Source organism: Carcharodon carcharias, chromosome 5 (assembly GCF_017639515.1).
Source record: "Carcharodon carcharias isolate sCarCar2 chromosome 5, sCarCar2.pri, whole genome shotgun sequence".
NCBI lineage: Eukaryota > Metazoa > Chordata > Chondrichthyes > Lamniformes > Lamnidae > Carcharodon > Carcharodon carcharias.
The window spans coordinates 26,483,012-26,500,503 of record NC_054471.1 but is presented as its reverse complement, the minus strand read 5'-3'; the positions used below and the strand labels follow the sequence as shown (position 1 = coordinate 26,500,503).

The following is a 17,492-nucleotide window of genomic DNA, read 5'->3' as shown; positions in this document are numbered from 1 at the left end:
GCTGTGTTCTGTTTCCGGTGTGAGGGGACGGGGGCCAAGAACAGGGGCGCTATTTCCGGTAGGAGCTGGGGGCGGGGCTGAGTGTGCGGTTTTGTTTCCGTTATAAGTTGGGAGAGGTCAGGGGTAAGTGTGGGATTCTCTTTCCGGTATGAGCTGGGTGGGGGTTGGGCTGGGCGAAGTGTCGGGCCCTGTTTCCGGTATGAGCTGGATGGGGTGGGGCTGAGTGTTGGGGTTTCTGTTTCCGTGGCGAGAGGTGACTGGGGGCCGGAAGTGACGCGTGTGCCTGGTGACGTGGCCGCTGGCCGGTGGTGGGGGGGGAGGGGTAGCCGCGGCGGTGGTGGCGGCGGCGGCGGCCATGCTGGAGATGATGGCGGCAGCGGCCGATAGCAGCTCGGTCTCGGCCGGCGGTTCCGCCCGGCTGGAAGTCTCCATCGACGGCCTAACGTTGAGCCCGGACGAGGGAGAGCAGGAGAGCAGCAAGCCGCGGGAGGCCTCACTTAACGACACCCATCCCAGAGCAGCGGCCCCAGTGCCTGAGTCGGAGCCGGGAGCCGAGGCTGGGGCCGGGGCAGAGAAGCTGCAGGAGGGACAGACACGGGCTGAGGAGATGGAGGAACACTGGGGCTTCCACCTGAATGAACTCTACTGCCTGGCCCTCAAATTCTTTAAAGGTAACAGCTTCCCCGCCCCCACTCTTAACATTCTCATTTAATAACCATTATTAGGTATCAGGTTATTAGATAGCCTGTCCTATTATATGTGGAAATATTTAATTCCGGGATGGAACAATATAGCCTTATACCACCCCCCCACCCCCACTCGGTATCCAGTTGGTTCCACTCTCTTCCCCCCCCCCCCTACTTTTTCCCCCCAAAGCCTTGCCAATTGTCCCTTCAGCTGTTTTCCAATTCCCTTCTGAATGTTATCTGACTGAATATAGGGTGCTTCCACCTTCCTTTCAGGCAGTGCATTTCAGATCGTAACAACAAGCTGTGTTTTGAAAAACTTCTTTGTGTATCATTTATGGTCCTTTTGCCAATTATCATAAATCTCTGCTCCCTCTTTACCAACCCAGTGGAGGCAGTTTCTCCTTATTTGCACTATCCAAATGCCTTGTTTTAAGCATCTCTGTTAAGTTTCTCCTTAAATCAATGTTGCTTTTAAGGGAGCAATTCCAGTTTGTGTCTCAGCAGTGTACACTATAGTTTGCACAAATATGTGCATTTTAAAACATTAAAAGTACTACATATTTCTAAAGTGCTTTATCATTAGCACCTGATTTCTTATGGTGTAACACGGAGTTAAAATCAGTTATCGACTTTGGAAAGTAGGGTTAGACGGGTAGAATGTAATTGGACCACAATTACACAACAGTTCAGCCCCTGTTTCATTTGTTTTCTTATTTAAGAATGATGTTCCTATTTATAATGGTAATTGGACATGTAAGTTTGTGATGTTCCAGTTGTGCGAATGGTGAAAGAGGCATCTCCTTGGTGTACTTGTGGGTTGATGTGGCGTTTAGTTTCAATAGTAAATGTAGATATATTGGGGAAAAGTTAGCAGGAAGTGTAAGATTTTAACTTTCATTTTGTATGCAAAAAAATTGTGTATATTTAAAGTGCAATGTAATTTAAAAGATTTTAAACAACCCCTTTTCTAAACTTCTCATCCTTGTTTAATCCTCAGGCTTCATCCCTTTCTATCTCTGTAACCTCCCGCAACAATCTGAGACCTCTGTGCTCCACCAATTCTGGCCTCTTCAGGAGTCTAGGAAAGGGGCAGCCACAGGGGATTAGGGCTCATGTTCATCTGGAGGAAACTCCAGCTGGGCAAATGAAGTGAATGGCCTATTTCCATGTTGTAAATTCAATGTTAAAGTTATTGTGTAAAAATAAGGACCATTTATCTGGATGCCATTCACCTTGGCGAGAATGAGTTTGGCTAGATTGCTCCAGATTTCTATAACTTAATCAAAGTGGACAGATTGTTTTGTTTGTATAGTTTTCTCTTCCACCCCACTTGAATGCCCAGATCCTTAATAAGTCCCAGAGCAGAGAGGTTAACAAGTGGCCATTCTTTGTGTTTGAGCCCAGACAGTTAGTACAAGGCTTGTGTGAGCAATGAGATAAGGCCAAACATATCCTCATTCACGTGATACTTTCCGCTATTGCTCCTTGTATCATGTAGTAAGTATGCAATCTGGCTAGTGTTCCCCCACCACTTTAAGCAACCGAAGCTCTGAATCCTGTTGTTTTAAACAGGCCAATAGAATTGTGCATTGGAAATCTGCTTCGGTGACCCAGGACCATCCAGATAGATCGGGAGACTTGGATGTTATAGGAGTAAAAGAAAACAACTTAGGACATCTCAAAGGGTTTTAACAGCCAGTGCTGCACTTTTAGGAAGTATAGTCACTGTTGTAAAGCAAGAAGATGTTCTGTAAGCTGTTCAAACAAATGTCTAACTGTATCTAGTGCTGTTATTTTGAGGAAGGTTCATGTGTATGGCGTTTTAAAAAGTCATATCTCTGATAAAATCATATGGTTGCTTTTCTGGTTGCTATCCACTGGTCCATACACCAACTGGGTGAGAGGGCAAGGTCAGACTTGGCCAGCTTACCTCTACCTCCCACCTAGTTCACCTCCACCAAAAACCTGGTCTGTGAAGGTTCAGTCCTGTGGGACACCTACTCCCAATGTGAGTCAGCACCTTCAGCAGTGCAGTGGCGCAATGGAGTGAGCAGTACTTGTCTATTCTATTGTTATTGGTGAAATGTCACTGTTGCATTTAAACACAGCAACTTCCTGCTACCTTAAAGTAAATTAATAGCTGTTTTTAAGTGTTAAGAGCTGTTGGTATCTGTTCATAAACACTTTCTTTGGCTAGCTGCACAGTTACAGCACAAGCTTGCATTTTGTCACTGGATGTGGTACACATTATACCAGTGGGTCTCTGAGCTGTCTTGTTTCTAATGATCTCTATTCACAACTTTTATTTTTGGAATCCCTTCAAGGTCTCTACCCTCCCTTTTGCTGTAATCTCTTGTATTTCCACAACCCTCCGATATCTGTGCAGGTTCAATTCTGCCTCTTGAGCAGCCCCAGTTTTCATCGCCCCATCATTGGTGGCATGTCTTCAGCTGCCAAGAACCTAAATTCTGCAATTCCCTTCCTAAACCTACCTCTTTGACCAGGCGTTAGGCCACTAAACCTAATATCGCCTTAAGTGGTTGTGTCAAGGTGTACTTCCTGTGTATTGTCTCAGAGGGTTTGATTTTTTTTATTCATTCACGGGATGTGGGCTCCACTGGCTAGGCCAGCGTTTATTGCCCATCCCTAATTGCCCTAGAGAAGGCGGTGGTGAGCTGTCGTCTTAAAGTGCTACAGTCCATATGGTGCAGGTACGCTCTCAGTGCTGTTAGGAAAGGAGTTCTGGGATTTTGAATCAGCAACAATGAAGGGACAGCGATATATTTCCAAGTCAGGATGTTGAGTGGCTTACAGGGGAACTTGCAGGTGGTGGTGTTCCCATCTATCTGCTACCCTTGTCCTTTAGCTGGTAGTGGTCGTGAGTTTGGAAGGTGCTGTCGAAGGAGCCTTGGTGAATTCCTGCAGTGCATCTTGTAGATGGTACACACTGCTGCTATTGTGCATCGATGGTGGAAGGAGTGAATATTTGTGGGTGGGGTGCCAATCAAGTGGGCTGTTTTATCCTGGACAGTGGGAGTTGCACTCATCCAGGCAAGTGGAGAGTATTCCATCACACTCCTGACTTATGCCTTGTAGATGGTAGACAGGCTTTGGGGAATCAGGAGGTGGGTTACTCATTGCAGGATTCTTAGCCTCCTAGATTACAGTAAAGGTGTTACATAAATACAAGGCTTTTTGTTGTTGCAGTTGATGACCAGGATAATTCTGTTTGTCTGTTGGTGCAAGGTTGTTTTAAATGGAAAAAAGAGCATTTGAGGGTCTGCTGGATTGAGGCTGATGTGAAGCAGGAGTAGTCTTGAACATCCTGAATGGATTTGATGGGAAGGTTACTGATTGTCTCAGTCAAGGCTCGAAGACAAATTGTCAGGATCAGCGATTTAAATGTGAATATTGTCAATGTTGGATTAGTGAGTTTCAGTATTCCCTTGGTCCCCTTCACCAGAACTGCCTCTACACTATCCAAATGCCACCTCTTGTGTGAGAGTGGGCTTCATCACCTGACACCCATACAGGTGTGCTGTCCAGTGCAAGGCAGTGATCGAGTGTGAATGACTTCTGTTTGCAGCAGCACCCACATAAAAGGCACTAAGACTGATAGTGACATTTCGTGGTTAATATTTATCTCTCAACTGTAAAACCATAAATAGGAGTAGGCCATTCAGCTCTGAGTCTGCTCTGCCATTCAGTAAGATCAAGGTTGATCTACCCCAATTTCACCTTCCTGCATTAACCGCATAATTCTTAATTCCCATTGAACCAAAAATCTTATTAATCTCTATTGTAGATTTCCCCAATGAGTGAGCATCCACAGGTCTCAATGGCCAACCCTTTATTCAGAGATTGTGACTCCTCATTCTAGATTCCCCAACCAGGGGTAAAAATCCTCCCAGCATTGTCAAGCTCCTTAGAAGTGCTCCTCTCACTCAACTAAACTCTAGGAAACATAGGTCTAGCCTACTCAGTGTCTCCTCGTAGGACAATTCCCTCATCCCAGGAACCTGTCTAGTGAACCTTCATCATGCTCCCTCCTAGGCAAGTGTGGGCATGGTCTTACCAAGGGTCTATGTAATATCAATAAAACGTCTTCACTCTTGGCCTCTTAGTTTTGTAATACGGTCTACCATACCATTTGTTTTCCTAATTGCTTGCTGCCCCTGCATGTTAACTGCACAAGGACACATAGGGCACTCTAACATCCACATTTCCCTGTCTCTCACCATTTTTGAAAATATTTTGCTTTTTTATTTTTTCTTCCATTGTGAAGAACTTCCCACCACTCCAGATTATGTTCCATCTGCCGCATTCCCGGCAATATCTCTTTGCAGCCAGCATTACTAAGACAGATGATCTGCTCATTGTTCTGCTTTGTTTGTGGGAGCTTGCTGTGTGAAACTTGGCTTCGATGTTTGTTATATTACAGCAGTAACTATACTTCAAAGTACATAATTGGCGATCAAACGCCTGGGATGTTCTGAGTTATGCAAAGCACTAGAAATCCAACTTGATCTGTTTTCAGATCACTTAAGATCAGTGTAGACTAAAGATGAAAGCTGAAGTTTTCCTGATCTGCACACTTCAATTCCAGAAGTAGGAATGGGGTGCATTTGGCAAATGAGCCATCAGTGAAGACCACAGCAAAGTTTTTATGGTCAGATTTCATTTGCACTGCACAGTAGATGAATTAATTACCAGCGCAACTGAGGGTGAGTGGAGGTAATTTTTTTCGACCCTGTTTGTTAGTCTGTTAGGAAACAAAGTCAAGCGATGGAAGGGGTCATCAATAGTGCTATCAAGCAACGCTTGCTTTGCAATAACCTGCTCACTGACACTCAGTTTGGGTTCCGCCAGGGCTGCTCAGCTTCTGACCTCATTGCACCTTGATTCAAACATGGACAAAAGAGCTGAACTCCAGAGCTGAGGAGTGTGTGACTGCTCCTAACATCAAGGCAACATTTGACTGAGTGTAGCATCAAGGAGCCCTAGAAAAACTGGAGTCAATGGGAATCTGGGAAAACTCTGTTGGAATCATACCTAGCACAAAAGAAAGATGGTTGTGGTTGTTGGAGGTCAGTCATCTCAGCTCCAGGATATCACTGCAGGAATTCCTCAGGGTAGTGTCCTCACCCCAACCATGTTCAGCTGCTTCATCAGTGACCTTCCTTCCATCATAAGGTCAGAAGTGGGGAAGTTCGCTGATTATTGCACAATGTTTACCATTCGCAACTCCTCAGATACTGAAGCAGTCCATGTCCAAATAAAGCAAGACCTAGACAATATCCAGGCTTGGGCTGACAAGTGGCAAATAACATTCTCCCCACACAAGTGCCAGGCAATGACTATCTCCAACAAAAGACAATCTAACCATCGCCCCTTGATGTTCAATTGCATTACCATCACTGAATTCCCCCGCTATCAACATCCTGGGGGTTACCATTGATCTGAAACTGAACTGGACTAGTCCATATAAATACTGTGGCTACAAGAGCAGGGCAGAAGCTAAGAATGCTGCAATGAGAAATCACCACCTGACCCCCTAAAGTCTGTCCACAAGGCACAAGTCAGGAGTGTGATGGAATACTCTCCACTTGCCTGGATGAGTGCAACTCCCAGAACACTCAAGAAGCTCGACGCCATCCAGGACAAAGCATCCCGCTTGATTGGCACCCCTTCCACAAACATTCACTCCCTCCACCACCACCGCGCACAGTGGCAGCAGTGTGTACTATCTACAAGATGCATTGCAGGAGCTCACCAAGGGCAGCACCTTCCAAACCCACGACCATCTAGAAAGACAAGGGTAGCAGATTAATGGGAACACCACCACCTGGAAGCTCCCCTCCAAGCCACTCACCATCCTGACTTGAAAATATATCGCCGTTTCTTCACTGTTGCTAGGTCAAAATCCTGGAACTATCTCCCTGACAGCACTGTGGGTGTACCTACACGACAGGGACTGCAGCATGTCAAGAAGGCAGCTCACCGCCACATTCTCGAGGGCAATTTGGGATGGCCAATAAATGCTGGCCCAGCCAACGACACCGACATCCCGTAAATGAATTTTAAAAACTCAAATTAATGGACAAATTTCTCTTGTCAGAGACTTAAGAAGTTGGGGCTTCTTACTCCAGAGTTGAGGTGGTTGAAGGATGACCCGAGGAGATTATGAAAGGTTACAATATAAATAATGAGAGATTATTTCCACTGATCAGCGTGATAGTGAGGCGATGGCACAAATTGCAGATGTTCACAAGGGGAACAAATGAAGGGGACGTTCAGTAGAGTGCATACCTCCACCATGCTGTTAACCCAACATTACAGTTACGAAGTTCCTCCTCGAGGCTTTTTCCTGCCTGGTTTATCCTCTGCAACTACAAATCTGAAAAAGCAATGTTTTTATTCAGTGCTTCCATCTCAGAGGTGGTTTCAGTCCAATCCATATCCAGCAACCTGATCTGAAAACTCTGCTCACGTTTTGACAGCTTTGATGCATTCCACCTCAGCAGCTGAGACAATTGACAGCATTCTAAAACAATCAACAAAATTCCAAATAAAACAACCTACAACATTCTTTAAAAAAACAAAGTCAATTTGCCCTATGTTAACAGATCCTTTTTTAAAAAAAGAAATAAAAATTCCAGGATCTGGATTAGCATCTTCGACAAAACTAATCAGTTCTTCCTTGGGACCATACCATATCTTTGTACCAAGTTTTGTTGAAACCTGTCCATTAGTTTTTTAGATATATTGTTTATGGACTAATGGATGGAAATATTACTCCCACCTTCAGTGAGTGGCAAATGTAATTAAAAAGGGAAATTTCAAAGCAATATTTTCTGGCTCAAACAGTTGTTGAGTTGTTGTAGGTTGTTTTATTTGGAATGTTGTTGATTGTTTTAGAATGCTGTCAATTGTCTCAGCTGCTGAGGTGGAATGCATCAAAGCTGTCAAAATGTGAGCAGAGTTTTCAGAGCAGGTTGTTGGATATGGATTGGACTGAAACCACCTCAGTGTTAATCCATGTGTTTAAAATAGAATTAGGTAGTTTCTTGAATAAAAGGAATGAGGCGTGAAAGGTAGATTGAGTTTGAATTATAGGCCAAATAGCCTGTTTTGGTTCTGTAAAGAGAGAACCTGCATTTTTATAGCATCTTTCAGGACCTCCGGACACTTGAGCTTTACAGCCAATTATGTATTTTTCAAAGTGTCCCTGCTGTAATATAAACGCACACCCCACTCTCTGCCTGGCTTCAATTCAAACACTCTCTTTGGAGATTCTCTTTGGAAATTATTATTGAATGCACTTAGAGAATCAGCACTAGAGGCTAGCTGCAAATCAGAATAATCTGTTCTAATTTTATTTTTATGCTCTTTCCTTATTCTTGCGATAGTCTTTCTGAACTTATTTAACATGTCTCCAATAAACCCCTATGGTAAAGATATAAGCCATTATCCTAAATTCTGGCTGGGCCATGTATAGACTGTCCGTGGATATGATAAGATCCTAAATTGATGCTTCCTTGTTACCTGATTCACTGACCAAATGCAATACGTGTCCACTCTTTATTTATGCAAGCATTTTCATACAGTTAACCTAGTGGATTGGATTCATAGTCTCTATTTGTTTCTAAAGGTCTGGGATGAGTTGGAGCAGCCTTTAGAGAAGGGAGGCACTGGAGAAGCTGTGACTGCTCTTTTTGGAGGAGAGAAGGGTAAAGGGAGATTTCAATAGAAGTGTTCATACTTCTGAACATCAAATTGATCAGTGAATAATTGCTATGGAAGTATGAATTTAAGATCACTATTAAAGCCTTTACACAAAGGACTATCAATAGAATAGATAAGGCAAAACTGTTTCCATGACAGGAAGGCTGGTAACCAGAGTGCACAGATTTAAGATGAGCCAGAGGTGAGAGAAGGAATTTTTTACACAGTTATGGCGATCTGGCATCCACTGTCTGAAAGGGTGGGAGCAGATTCAGTAGTAAATTTCTGAAGGAAATTGTATGTATATTTGAAAGGCAAGTATTTGCAGGACAATGGGGAAGGAACAGGGAATGGAACTAACTGGACAGCTCAGTCTGAATGGCCTCTAGTTTTGCTGCGATATTTGGTTTGCCATTTTCTAAAATCTAGCATTTGCGAATGTTTCAAAACTTTAAGGTCCTTTTCCAATGAGAAATATATATGTACAGTAAGGTATTTAGGAGTTGGGGAAATTTTAAAAGAAGCTTTCAAATGGACCAGATCAGAAAGGTGAGAGGGTGCAGGTTCAGGGTTGTGAAGAGAAAGTTTAAGAGCAAAGATGTCCAATTTCATTGTCAACATGAGTTATTCACTTGACCACACATTATTTTATAGCTGCTTTACTGATTAAAAAGGAACATTTTCTGCCATGATGGTGCTGTTTCCCATCAGCTGATGTATCCATTGGAGGTTCTGTGGGAGTTTGCTTCTCTCCGTTCTTCCCCCACCCCAACTCCACCTTCCTCTTTCCCCTTCCCCACCCTCCACCCAGTTTCCCCTATTGGCTCCTTCCACCTGACCTCCTCTCTGCGGTGCTGCCTCTCTTTCCCCCCAGCCCTATCACAGCCTGTTGACTTGGAGCTGACAGTGCTGCTGGTTGAGTCAGTCTATTTATTTGGCGTATTCATCTCTGCTAAAGAACAGTCACAATTAAGTGAATTCTCTCCATTCTTTCTAATTCCTGCTAGCACCACGACTGACAAATCTGGCACTTCAGCCGCATTTTTGATAAAGCTGCTGTGGAGGGCCATAGTATGTTTTATTCTGGTATAGGCACGATATAAATGTAAGTTGTAGTTCAAAGTGATGTCTCCACACATGGGTCAAGTTTGGAAGTGCAAAGTTAATTGCTTTGCTGGGCATTATCACAGTTCAAAGAGACAGAGTAAGAAAGTTGCAGCCATTTATTACTTTAGCATCTCAAAGATTCCTGAAAGAATATGGGTGTGTTGTGTCCTGGGTATTTGCGGCGACTTCAGCCTGATTTGCTTTGGTATGTTAAAGTGCTGGAAAATGGGATTAGGCTGGGTCGCTCATTTTTCAGCCAGCGCAGACACCATGAACAGGGTGGCCGCCTTCTGTGCCCTCATTTTTTCTAAATTTTCTAAATATCTGAAAAGGAGAATGTAGGGGAGTGGCATAATGTGAATTGCTCCTTGGAATATGATGGACTGAATGGCCTTCTGTGCTGTAATAATTCTATGTTGTGACAGTTGCCATTTCCAAATAACTGTTGCGACATTAGCTGACATACAGGGGTAGTAGCAGCTTCTCAATCTGGGGGGGTTTACAGTCTCACCTGGAACACTCTTGTCTCTTCTCTCCTCATCCCAAAAAAGCAATGGTGCCTTTTGCACCTGCTTGCCCTCCACTCCCTAATAACCACCTCTCTGAACTGGAGATGCATGTACTTATTGGCCTTGCTCAGAACCCCTCACTTTCACTGCCTCTATGTGACCTTTTTAAAGTGAAAAACTCAGACACCATATCCTGCTGGGTCTGTAAAATGCACAGGATGTGCCATGACCCTCTTACATCAGCTCCAAATCACTTGTCCTACTTCACAGGTTTCGTTGTTCTGGCATGCTGGCTCTATTTCCCAATTTGAAAGGCAAATTAAATTGGAAAGCTCTGGAAATTTAATTCATTGCCAAAACACTATAATCTGGCTCAGTGGTCTTTTGTGCAGAACTTTTTAGTTTTGATATAATATCTTTAGTAGTTCTTGAAGCATATTGTCACCTTCACCATAAATTTCTGTCATATCCAGGGTAAAATGCTAATCAGCCCTCTTTGCTGTTTCTCTTGGAGCAACTCTCCCTACAGCACCAGTCAGCTCAGTGGTGAGTGTACCATCTGTGTAAACCAGCAAAATCCAAGATTCAAAATTTCATCTCTGCCGACCTAACTGTAGTAGAAGGTACTATAAACAGTTTCACCAAGGAAGCACTAAGATAAAAGCAAAATACTGCGGATGCTGAAAATCTAGAACAAAAACAAAAATACCTGGAAAATCTCAGCAGGTCTGACAGGATCTGTGGAGAGGGACACAGTTGACGTTTCGAGTCTGGATGACCCTCTCCACAAATTCTGTCAGACCTGAGTTTTTCTAGGTATTTTTGTTTTTGTTCACCAAGGATGCAGTTTGACCCATCTTAATTTCTCTACCCAATTAACCCTACACTTTCCAACCTACCCCCAATTGCTGCATTCAGTGGATCTCAGGATTTTAACTACTACCAGTACACTCACTGGGAATCCACTTTGAATATTGGTGTGCATCGGAACATTATTCTATTGGCGTTAAATTTTATCTTTTTACTAATTTAAACCACAGCCCCCTTCTCCTATCCCCATGGTCCATAGGTTAAGAAGGTGACAGATTGACTGCAATTTATACTTCTGACTGTTATTCAGTCGTTCCTGCTGACATACAGCATGATGGGTGACGATGACTGAGTTTAATGACCCTCTGATTCCATTTCAACCAAACTGCACCCAAAATAGAGCTAAAACCCATTGCCTCGACATATGGGTGGAAGAAACAGCAACTTGCATAAAAAGGGTATGCAGGAAGGGTGGTGTAGGGGGTTCGGTTTTTCAGCCTCACAAAGAGAAAAGTAGTGGTTGCATGTCTGTCGGCCACTGAACATCATTGCCACAAGTTCAGGAGAGCCTCACAAGGCAAGTTTGACCTCACTGCATCGATGGCTTTTGGGCGCCATTCTTTTCGCATTTTCATTTACAAGATGTTTGTCTTCATTGTTTCAAACCAGGGTGTCAGAATTATGCTCATTGCTTTTCTCTGAACTTCTCATTGTCTCTAAGTTCCACGTCCACCACCTCTAAGCTCTTCACTTAACCTGTCCATCAGTTCTCCCATCCCATTTTATTCATCGCACCCAAGGCCTCACCATCCACAAGATTTCAGTATGTTGACTGGAAAATCTGTGGTAACCTTGTTTCCTTCACCGCCCACATCTCCCTCCTTGTCTTCAACCCTGGTGTTTTCATCCTCTGCTCCAGGAAATACCAGCTCCCTATTTCCTTTATTAGAAACATTTCCAATTCCTAATATCCTTTTCTTTGGTCCTGCACCCATCGCAGTCTCTGCATCTTAGTCAGTGTGGTTCATAGCTCTGATTTTGATGGCTTAATTTCCTTTGTGTTGGTCTCCCCCCTCTCCCTGCCCTACTCTTCCAAGCCCTCATTTTACCATCCCTATGTCCACCTCTAGGAAAAGTGCAGGGGATTGGGACTAATTGAACAATACAGGAATGATAGATCAGGTGGGCACCTCCTGATTGTGATCTTAGAATGGAGATTACACATGTAAACTATACTTAGTTCATTAGTGGTGACACTTAATAGCTCATTTGTCTCCCAACTCTCTAAACCCCAGCCTTGAGTAGATTCATAAAACTTTATAGCACGCAAGGAGGCTATTCCATCTGTCTTGCCTGTGTAAGAAAATTCTCATATTCCAACCAGCTCAGCTTCCCAAATTGCTGTAATTCCAACAGTCGGCTATAAATAATGTAAATTTAAAGTTATTTGCAAGGATCCTCTTCAGTCGCTTCCTCCCAGTGTCCAAAGGTCTCCTTTCGGAGTCAGTGTGATTTCAGCAATCGAGAGGCACCACAGACATGATCTTCACTGTACAGCAAATCCAAGAAAAATACAAGGAACAGCAGCAACGACTACATGATTTCTTTTGACCTCAAAAGCCTTTGACTCTCAACAGTGAAGGTTCATGGAGTATACGCCTCAAATTTGGCTGCCCCCAGAAATCTGACGCCACCCTCCTCCTCCTCCAAGTTGATGTGGCAGCTGTGATCTTCACCAGCAGAGCCACCACAGACCCTATCTCAGTGATGACTGGAGCCAAACAAGGCTTTGTCTTCGCACCAACCCTCTTCTCCATTTTTCCTCCCTGCAATACTGCATTTTACATCTAGCAAACAACCCATAGCTGGAGGTTATGGAACAGACAGGAAACTGTTCAACCTACAGCACTTATGATCCAAAACCAAAATCACTGCAGTATGCACATGACGCTTGTGAATGGCCACTCAGAAACTAAGCTCGAGGTCTTTGGCAACTCCTTCTCTGAAGCATACAAGAAAACGGGCCTTTCACTAAACACCCTGTAATGCGACTAAGACCTCACACTTTATATTTTTATCCACACACCCTCATGGCTAATTTCTAAAATTTTAAAAGTGGATGACTTTTAAAATGGCTAAAGCTACGTCTGTCTGAGACCCTCGAACAATAAGAGCTATTTGGCAATATCGAAGAAATTTGTACCTTGTTATCTCTGCAGAGACCCCTATGGCCCCCTGTGGGCTTCAGAGAGCAAATTCAAAGGGAACTATACCAAGGCCATCTGCATTTCAGAACCCAGGCTGGCAAACCAGAGTCTACTAGTCTGCTAGGACAAAGATCCCTGCAACCTTCCTTTAAGTTCTTAAATAGCTGGGACATTTAACAATTGCAGATTCCCAGACAAGGAATACACGTCTTTTGTCAAAGGTGGTGTGGAGAGATAGGAGTCATGTGACATGAACCTCTAGCTGAGAGAACCAGTTATACTGTCTTGCCGAATTGCAAAGCTCAGTCTGCCACCTCTCCATCTACCTAGCAGCAGCACAGGAAAGAGGCTCTGCCCAAGTTTGAATGCCTGGCCACATTTGCATTGTTTCTACTGGAGCTTCTGAATTTCTGTGCCATCACTTACAAGACTAATTCATCTCTGCGTGCCTATCTCATTGTGGAAGTCATCTCTACTGGAAAAGTGAATTATCCAGCATCAGTTTTAAGCCTGCTGACCTCTGAAGGAATGCACCATTGGACTTTGATTCTGGACTCACATGAAACAATTCTTTTCTCTGTGGTCATCTATCTTTCTCCATCCCCCTCTTTTATTGTATGAGTGAAAAGGAGACAATGTTGCTACCCTCCTCCCGCATTTGTGTGTGCAAATAAGCTAAGCTTGAATCTCGAGTTCATCCTATCATGAGTTTGCTGTGGGGTTATTAATAGAAATTGAATCACACCAAAACCAAGGGTTTGGGAGATATGCCACCGCTCGTAAAGGGTAAGCAAATGAAAAGTGCCTTTCTGTTTACGGGCGAGGGGAGAAATCAGGGCTGTTTAAATTAAACCCCCTCGTATCTGTAACAACCTCCAAAACTAAGGACCTCCTTCAACCAGCTCCCATAGAATGGCAGTGAGATCACAAGGTCCTCCAAATCCAGTGACAGGAAAGGCGGTCCAACAGTAGCATCCACTCCCAAGCCAACATGCTCAGCATCAAGGCACTAATCACTCAAAACCAGCTCCGCTGGACAGAACATGTTGTTCATATGCCTGACACCAGGCTCCCAAAGCATTGCTGTACTCTGAATTTGGCCCTGGAGACTCCCTGGAAGACGGCACAAACGCTTTAGCGATACCCTTAAAGCATCCCTGAAGAGATCAAACATCCCACCACCAATCCCCAAAACCCGACTTATGACTGACAGGTGGTTCACTTAGGAAAGCACCAAACACTGGGAGAGATTTGTCAGGAACATGAACAGAAAAAGTTGCATGTACAACACTCTAAATAAACTTATCTACCTGCCCCTTTGAGTACCACCTGCCCTGTATGTAGCAGAGCCTGCAGATCGTACATTGGACTTACCAGCCATTTCAGAACCCATTAAACTAGAATGGAAGCAATTCATCCTGGATCCTGAGGGATTGCCTAAGGGGATAAATAATATAAATTCAAAATTATTATAAAACTAAGGACAGAGTGTATCAATTTAAATTGGAGACTGGATGATGTCTCCCCACTTTTACCCAATTATCCTTGACCCTTACTCCGTTTGAAGAATGCATTTTCTCTTGATCTTCTCTAAAATGCCAGAGATTGGTATAATTTAACATCATCATTTTCCTTTTCCTTCCTCCCACAGATGAATTTGTATATTCAAAGTACAACTGTCAATGGAACATTGTGCGTGACAGGTCAATGGCTCAATTCTACATTTAACTTTTACAGATATTCAGCTCAGCGCTCTTTCACGATTCTGTTTTTAATCTCATACTTTTTTTTAAGGATTAGCGAAAGTTATTCATAAGTGAATTTTAGAAAGCGGAATTGCATCGTGAAACTTTATGCTTTAGGTCTCTTGATGAATTGGACAGTTGAATTAGACCTGGGGTTCAGATGATTAGCTCTGATTTTGTTTCCTGGACACTGATAGTCCTGAGAACATTGAACAGCAGCAATGTATCATGTTACATTACTGTAATAGGTGACCTGTTAATGGACACTCAGGATTGGTAGTGTAGTGGTTTTGTTAGTGGACCAGTAAGAAATAATAACCTTGCATTTATGTAGCACCGATCAGAACTTCAGGGCATAAGCCGCTTTACAGCAATGAAGTACTTCTGAAGTGTAGCCACTGTTGTAGGCAACTTGGTAGCCAATTTGCATACAGGAAGTTCCCACAAACAGCAGAATGATAGTGACTCGATATGCATCAATAATGATGATTGCAGGATAATTATTGGCCAGGGGACCAGGGAGAAGTCTCCTGTTTTTTGAATAGTGCTATGGGTTCCCTTACATCTGCCTGAATGTGGGGGAGACAGGTACTCAGTTTAACATCTCATCTGAAAGAGAGTACTCCCAACATTGCAGCACTTCCTCAGTGCAATACAGGTGTGTCAGCATAGATTTTGTGCTCAAGTCTCTAGCGTGAGACTTGAATCCATAACCACCTGACTGAGAGATGAGAGTGCTTTCACCAAGGCACGACTAGCACTTAATCTAGAGAATGAGTGTTCAAGTCCCACCATGTCAGTTTTAGAATTTGAATTTGGCTTAAAACTGTGATCTGTAAAAGTGGCCATAAAGCTGTTGAATTGTTGTTTAAAAACTCAACTGGTTTACGGATGTCCTTACCAGGTCTAGCTTTAGAATGACTCCTGTATGATTGGGGGAAGATGTTGGCATAGTGGTAATGTCACTGGACTAGTAATTCAGAGATCCAGGCCAATGCTGTGGGGACACGGATTCAAATCCCAGCTGGTGGAATTTAAATTAAATTAATAAATCTGGAATTGAAAGTTAGTTTCATGATCGCCATCACAGACTATCACCAATTGTTGTCAATTCCCATCTGGTTCACTAATGTCCTTTAAGGAAGGAAATCTGCTGTCCTTGCCTGGTCTGGCTGACATGTGACTTCAGACCCACAGCCACCTGGTTGATTCTTAATTGCCCTCTGAAAATGGCTGAGCCAGCCACCCCATTCAAGGGCAATTAGGGATGGGCAACAAATGCTGGCCTTGCCAGTGATGCCCACATCCCATGAAAAAAATTAAGAACTGTCCTAGCAAGCCCGTTAGCTGTATGAAACTTTTCTATCACCCAACGATGGGCAGGAAACGCCAGCTTTGCCTTAACAGGAAGGTCCACGTATCAAGGATATGTATTTAAAGAATGTTACTTCTAGGCATTGTATTAAATCTCAGTACCTAGATTGGAAATTATTCAACATATCAAAAAATAATCTTGTTAGATACTGTATTTGTACTAATGTTCAAATACACAGTAACAACATGGTAATGTTCCAGGTTAGCACAATGGTTCAGTTTTGCGTTACTGACGCTGATTCATGTTGGGGAGGTTGCTGGGCAAGTGCAGTCTCAACTTACTACTACCCTGTGCATGCAGAAGTGTTTCCTAATTTCACTCCTGAAAGGGCTGGCTGTAATTTTGAGACTCTGCCTCTTCGTAGACCTCTCAAATAGTGGAAAATGTTTCTCCCAATCTTCTCTGTTCCCCTTAAACCCACTGAAGGAGAGCGCTGCAGTGATGTGGAAGTAGAAAGTAGTATTAAAACAAAAAACACCACACAGCTATTATCCAGAGACTTCATCAGGTGCTCGTTTTGGAGCATACACAATAGAAAACATTGTTCAGGTGAATTTAGACTTTAAACTCACACTCCATGTACTAGTACATTCCCTACACCGACCGTTCTTGTATGTTTTCTGTTTCGGAATGTGATTTTTGGGGTGATTATCATCATCAACAAGGTCTCTCTGACAGAATGTGGGAAAACATTGTGCTTGGGGACCAGTCACTTGCATCCACCTGCCTGCGTGCCACTAACTGAGCTTGGATGCATTGCTTTTCCCACTCTTTTTCTCGGTCCAAAGTGAGCAGTTGAAGACCGTGCTTATCTTGGCTGGCATCTGCAGTGGAAGTGCCCCCATTTCCTCTTGGTGAGGACGTGTCTAGCTTCTATTTGGTAAATGCTGATGGCAGCACAATGGGAACCATTTGTTATTTGTAGAACCAGGACAAAGACTCTAGTACCATTACCACCCCTGGCTCAGGTACAAAACAATACTCAACACTGAGCTTCCAGCAAAAGTGTTACTTCCACTATTGTGAACTTCAGTAACCAGGGTATAAATAAAACGGTGGGCAGGTCCATTGATTTATGAGTAAGATTAAGAGCATAATAAAAGAAAAATGTTAACCTTTACCTTTCCAATACAGAAAAAGATGGGAAAGCTTTCCACCCAACATATGAAGAGAAACTGAAGTTTGTCGCTCTGCATAAACAAATCACAGTTGGTCCATACAGCCCTGACTCGTGTCCGGAAGTTGGCTTCTTTGACGTTCTTGGCAATGATAGGAGGTAATTGTGATCCAATTCTGGTTATTTCAGACTTGTATGCTCCCATCTG

General features: G+C 43.4%; 1 protein-coding gene across 1 annotated transcript in view; it reads left to right on the top strand.

The window, feature by feature from the left end:
• Positions 1-320: 320 nt before the first annotated feature.
• The window catches only part of acbd3 (acyl-Coenzyme A binding domain containing 3), a 49,684-nt gene continuing 32,512 nt past the window's right edge, over positions 321-17,492 (top strand). Inside the window, exons 1-2 of the mRNA XM_041188108.1 lie at positions 321-671; positions 17,302-17,443. Of these exons, the coding sequence (XP_041044042.1) occupies positions 356-671; positions 17,302-17,443 (458 nt within the window). The 5' untranslated portion in view covers positions 321-355. The remainder of the gene's footprint in view (positions 672-17,301; positions 17,444-17,492) is intronic.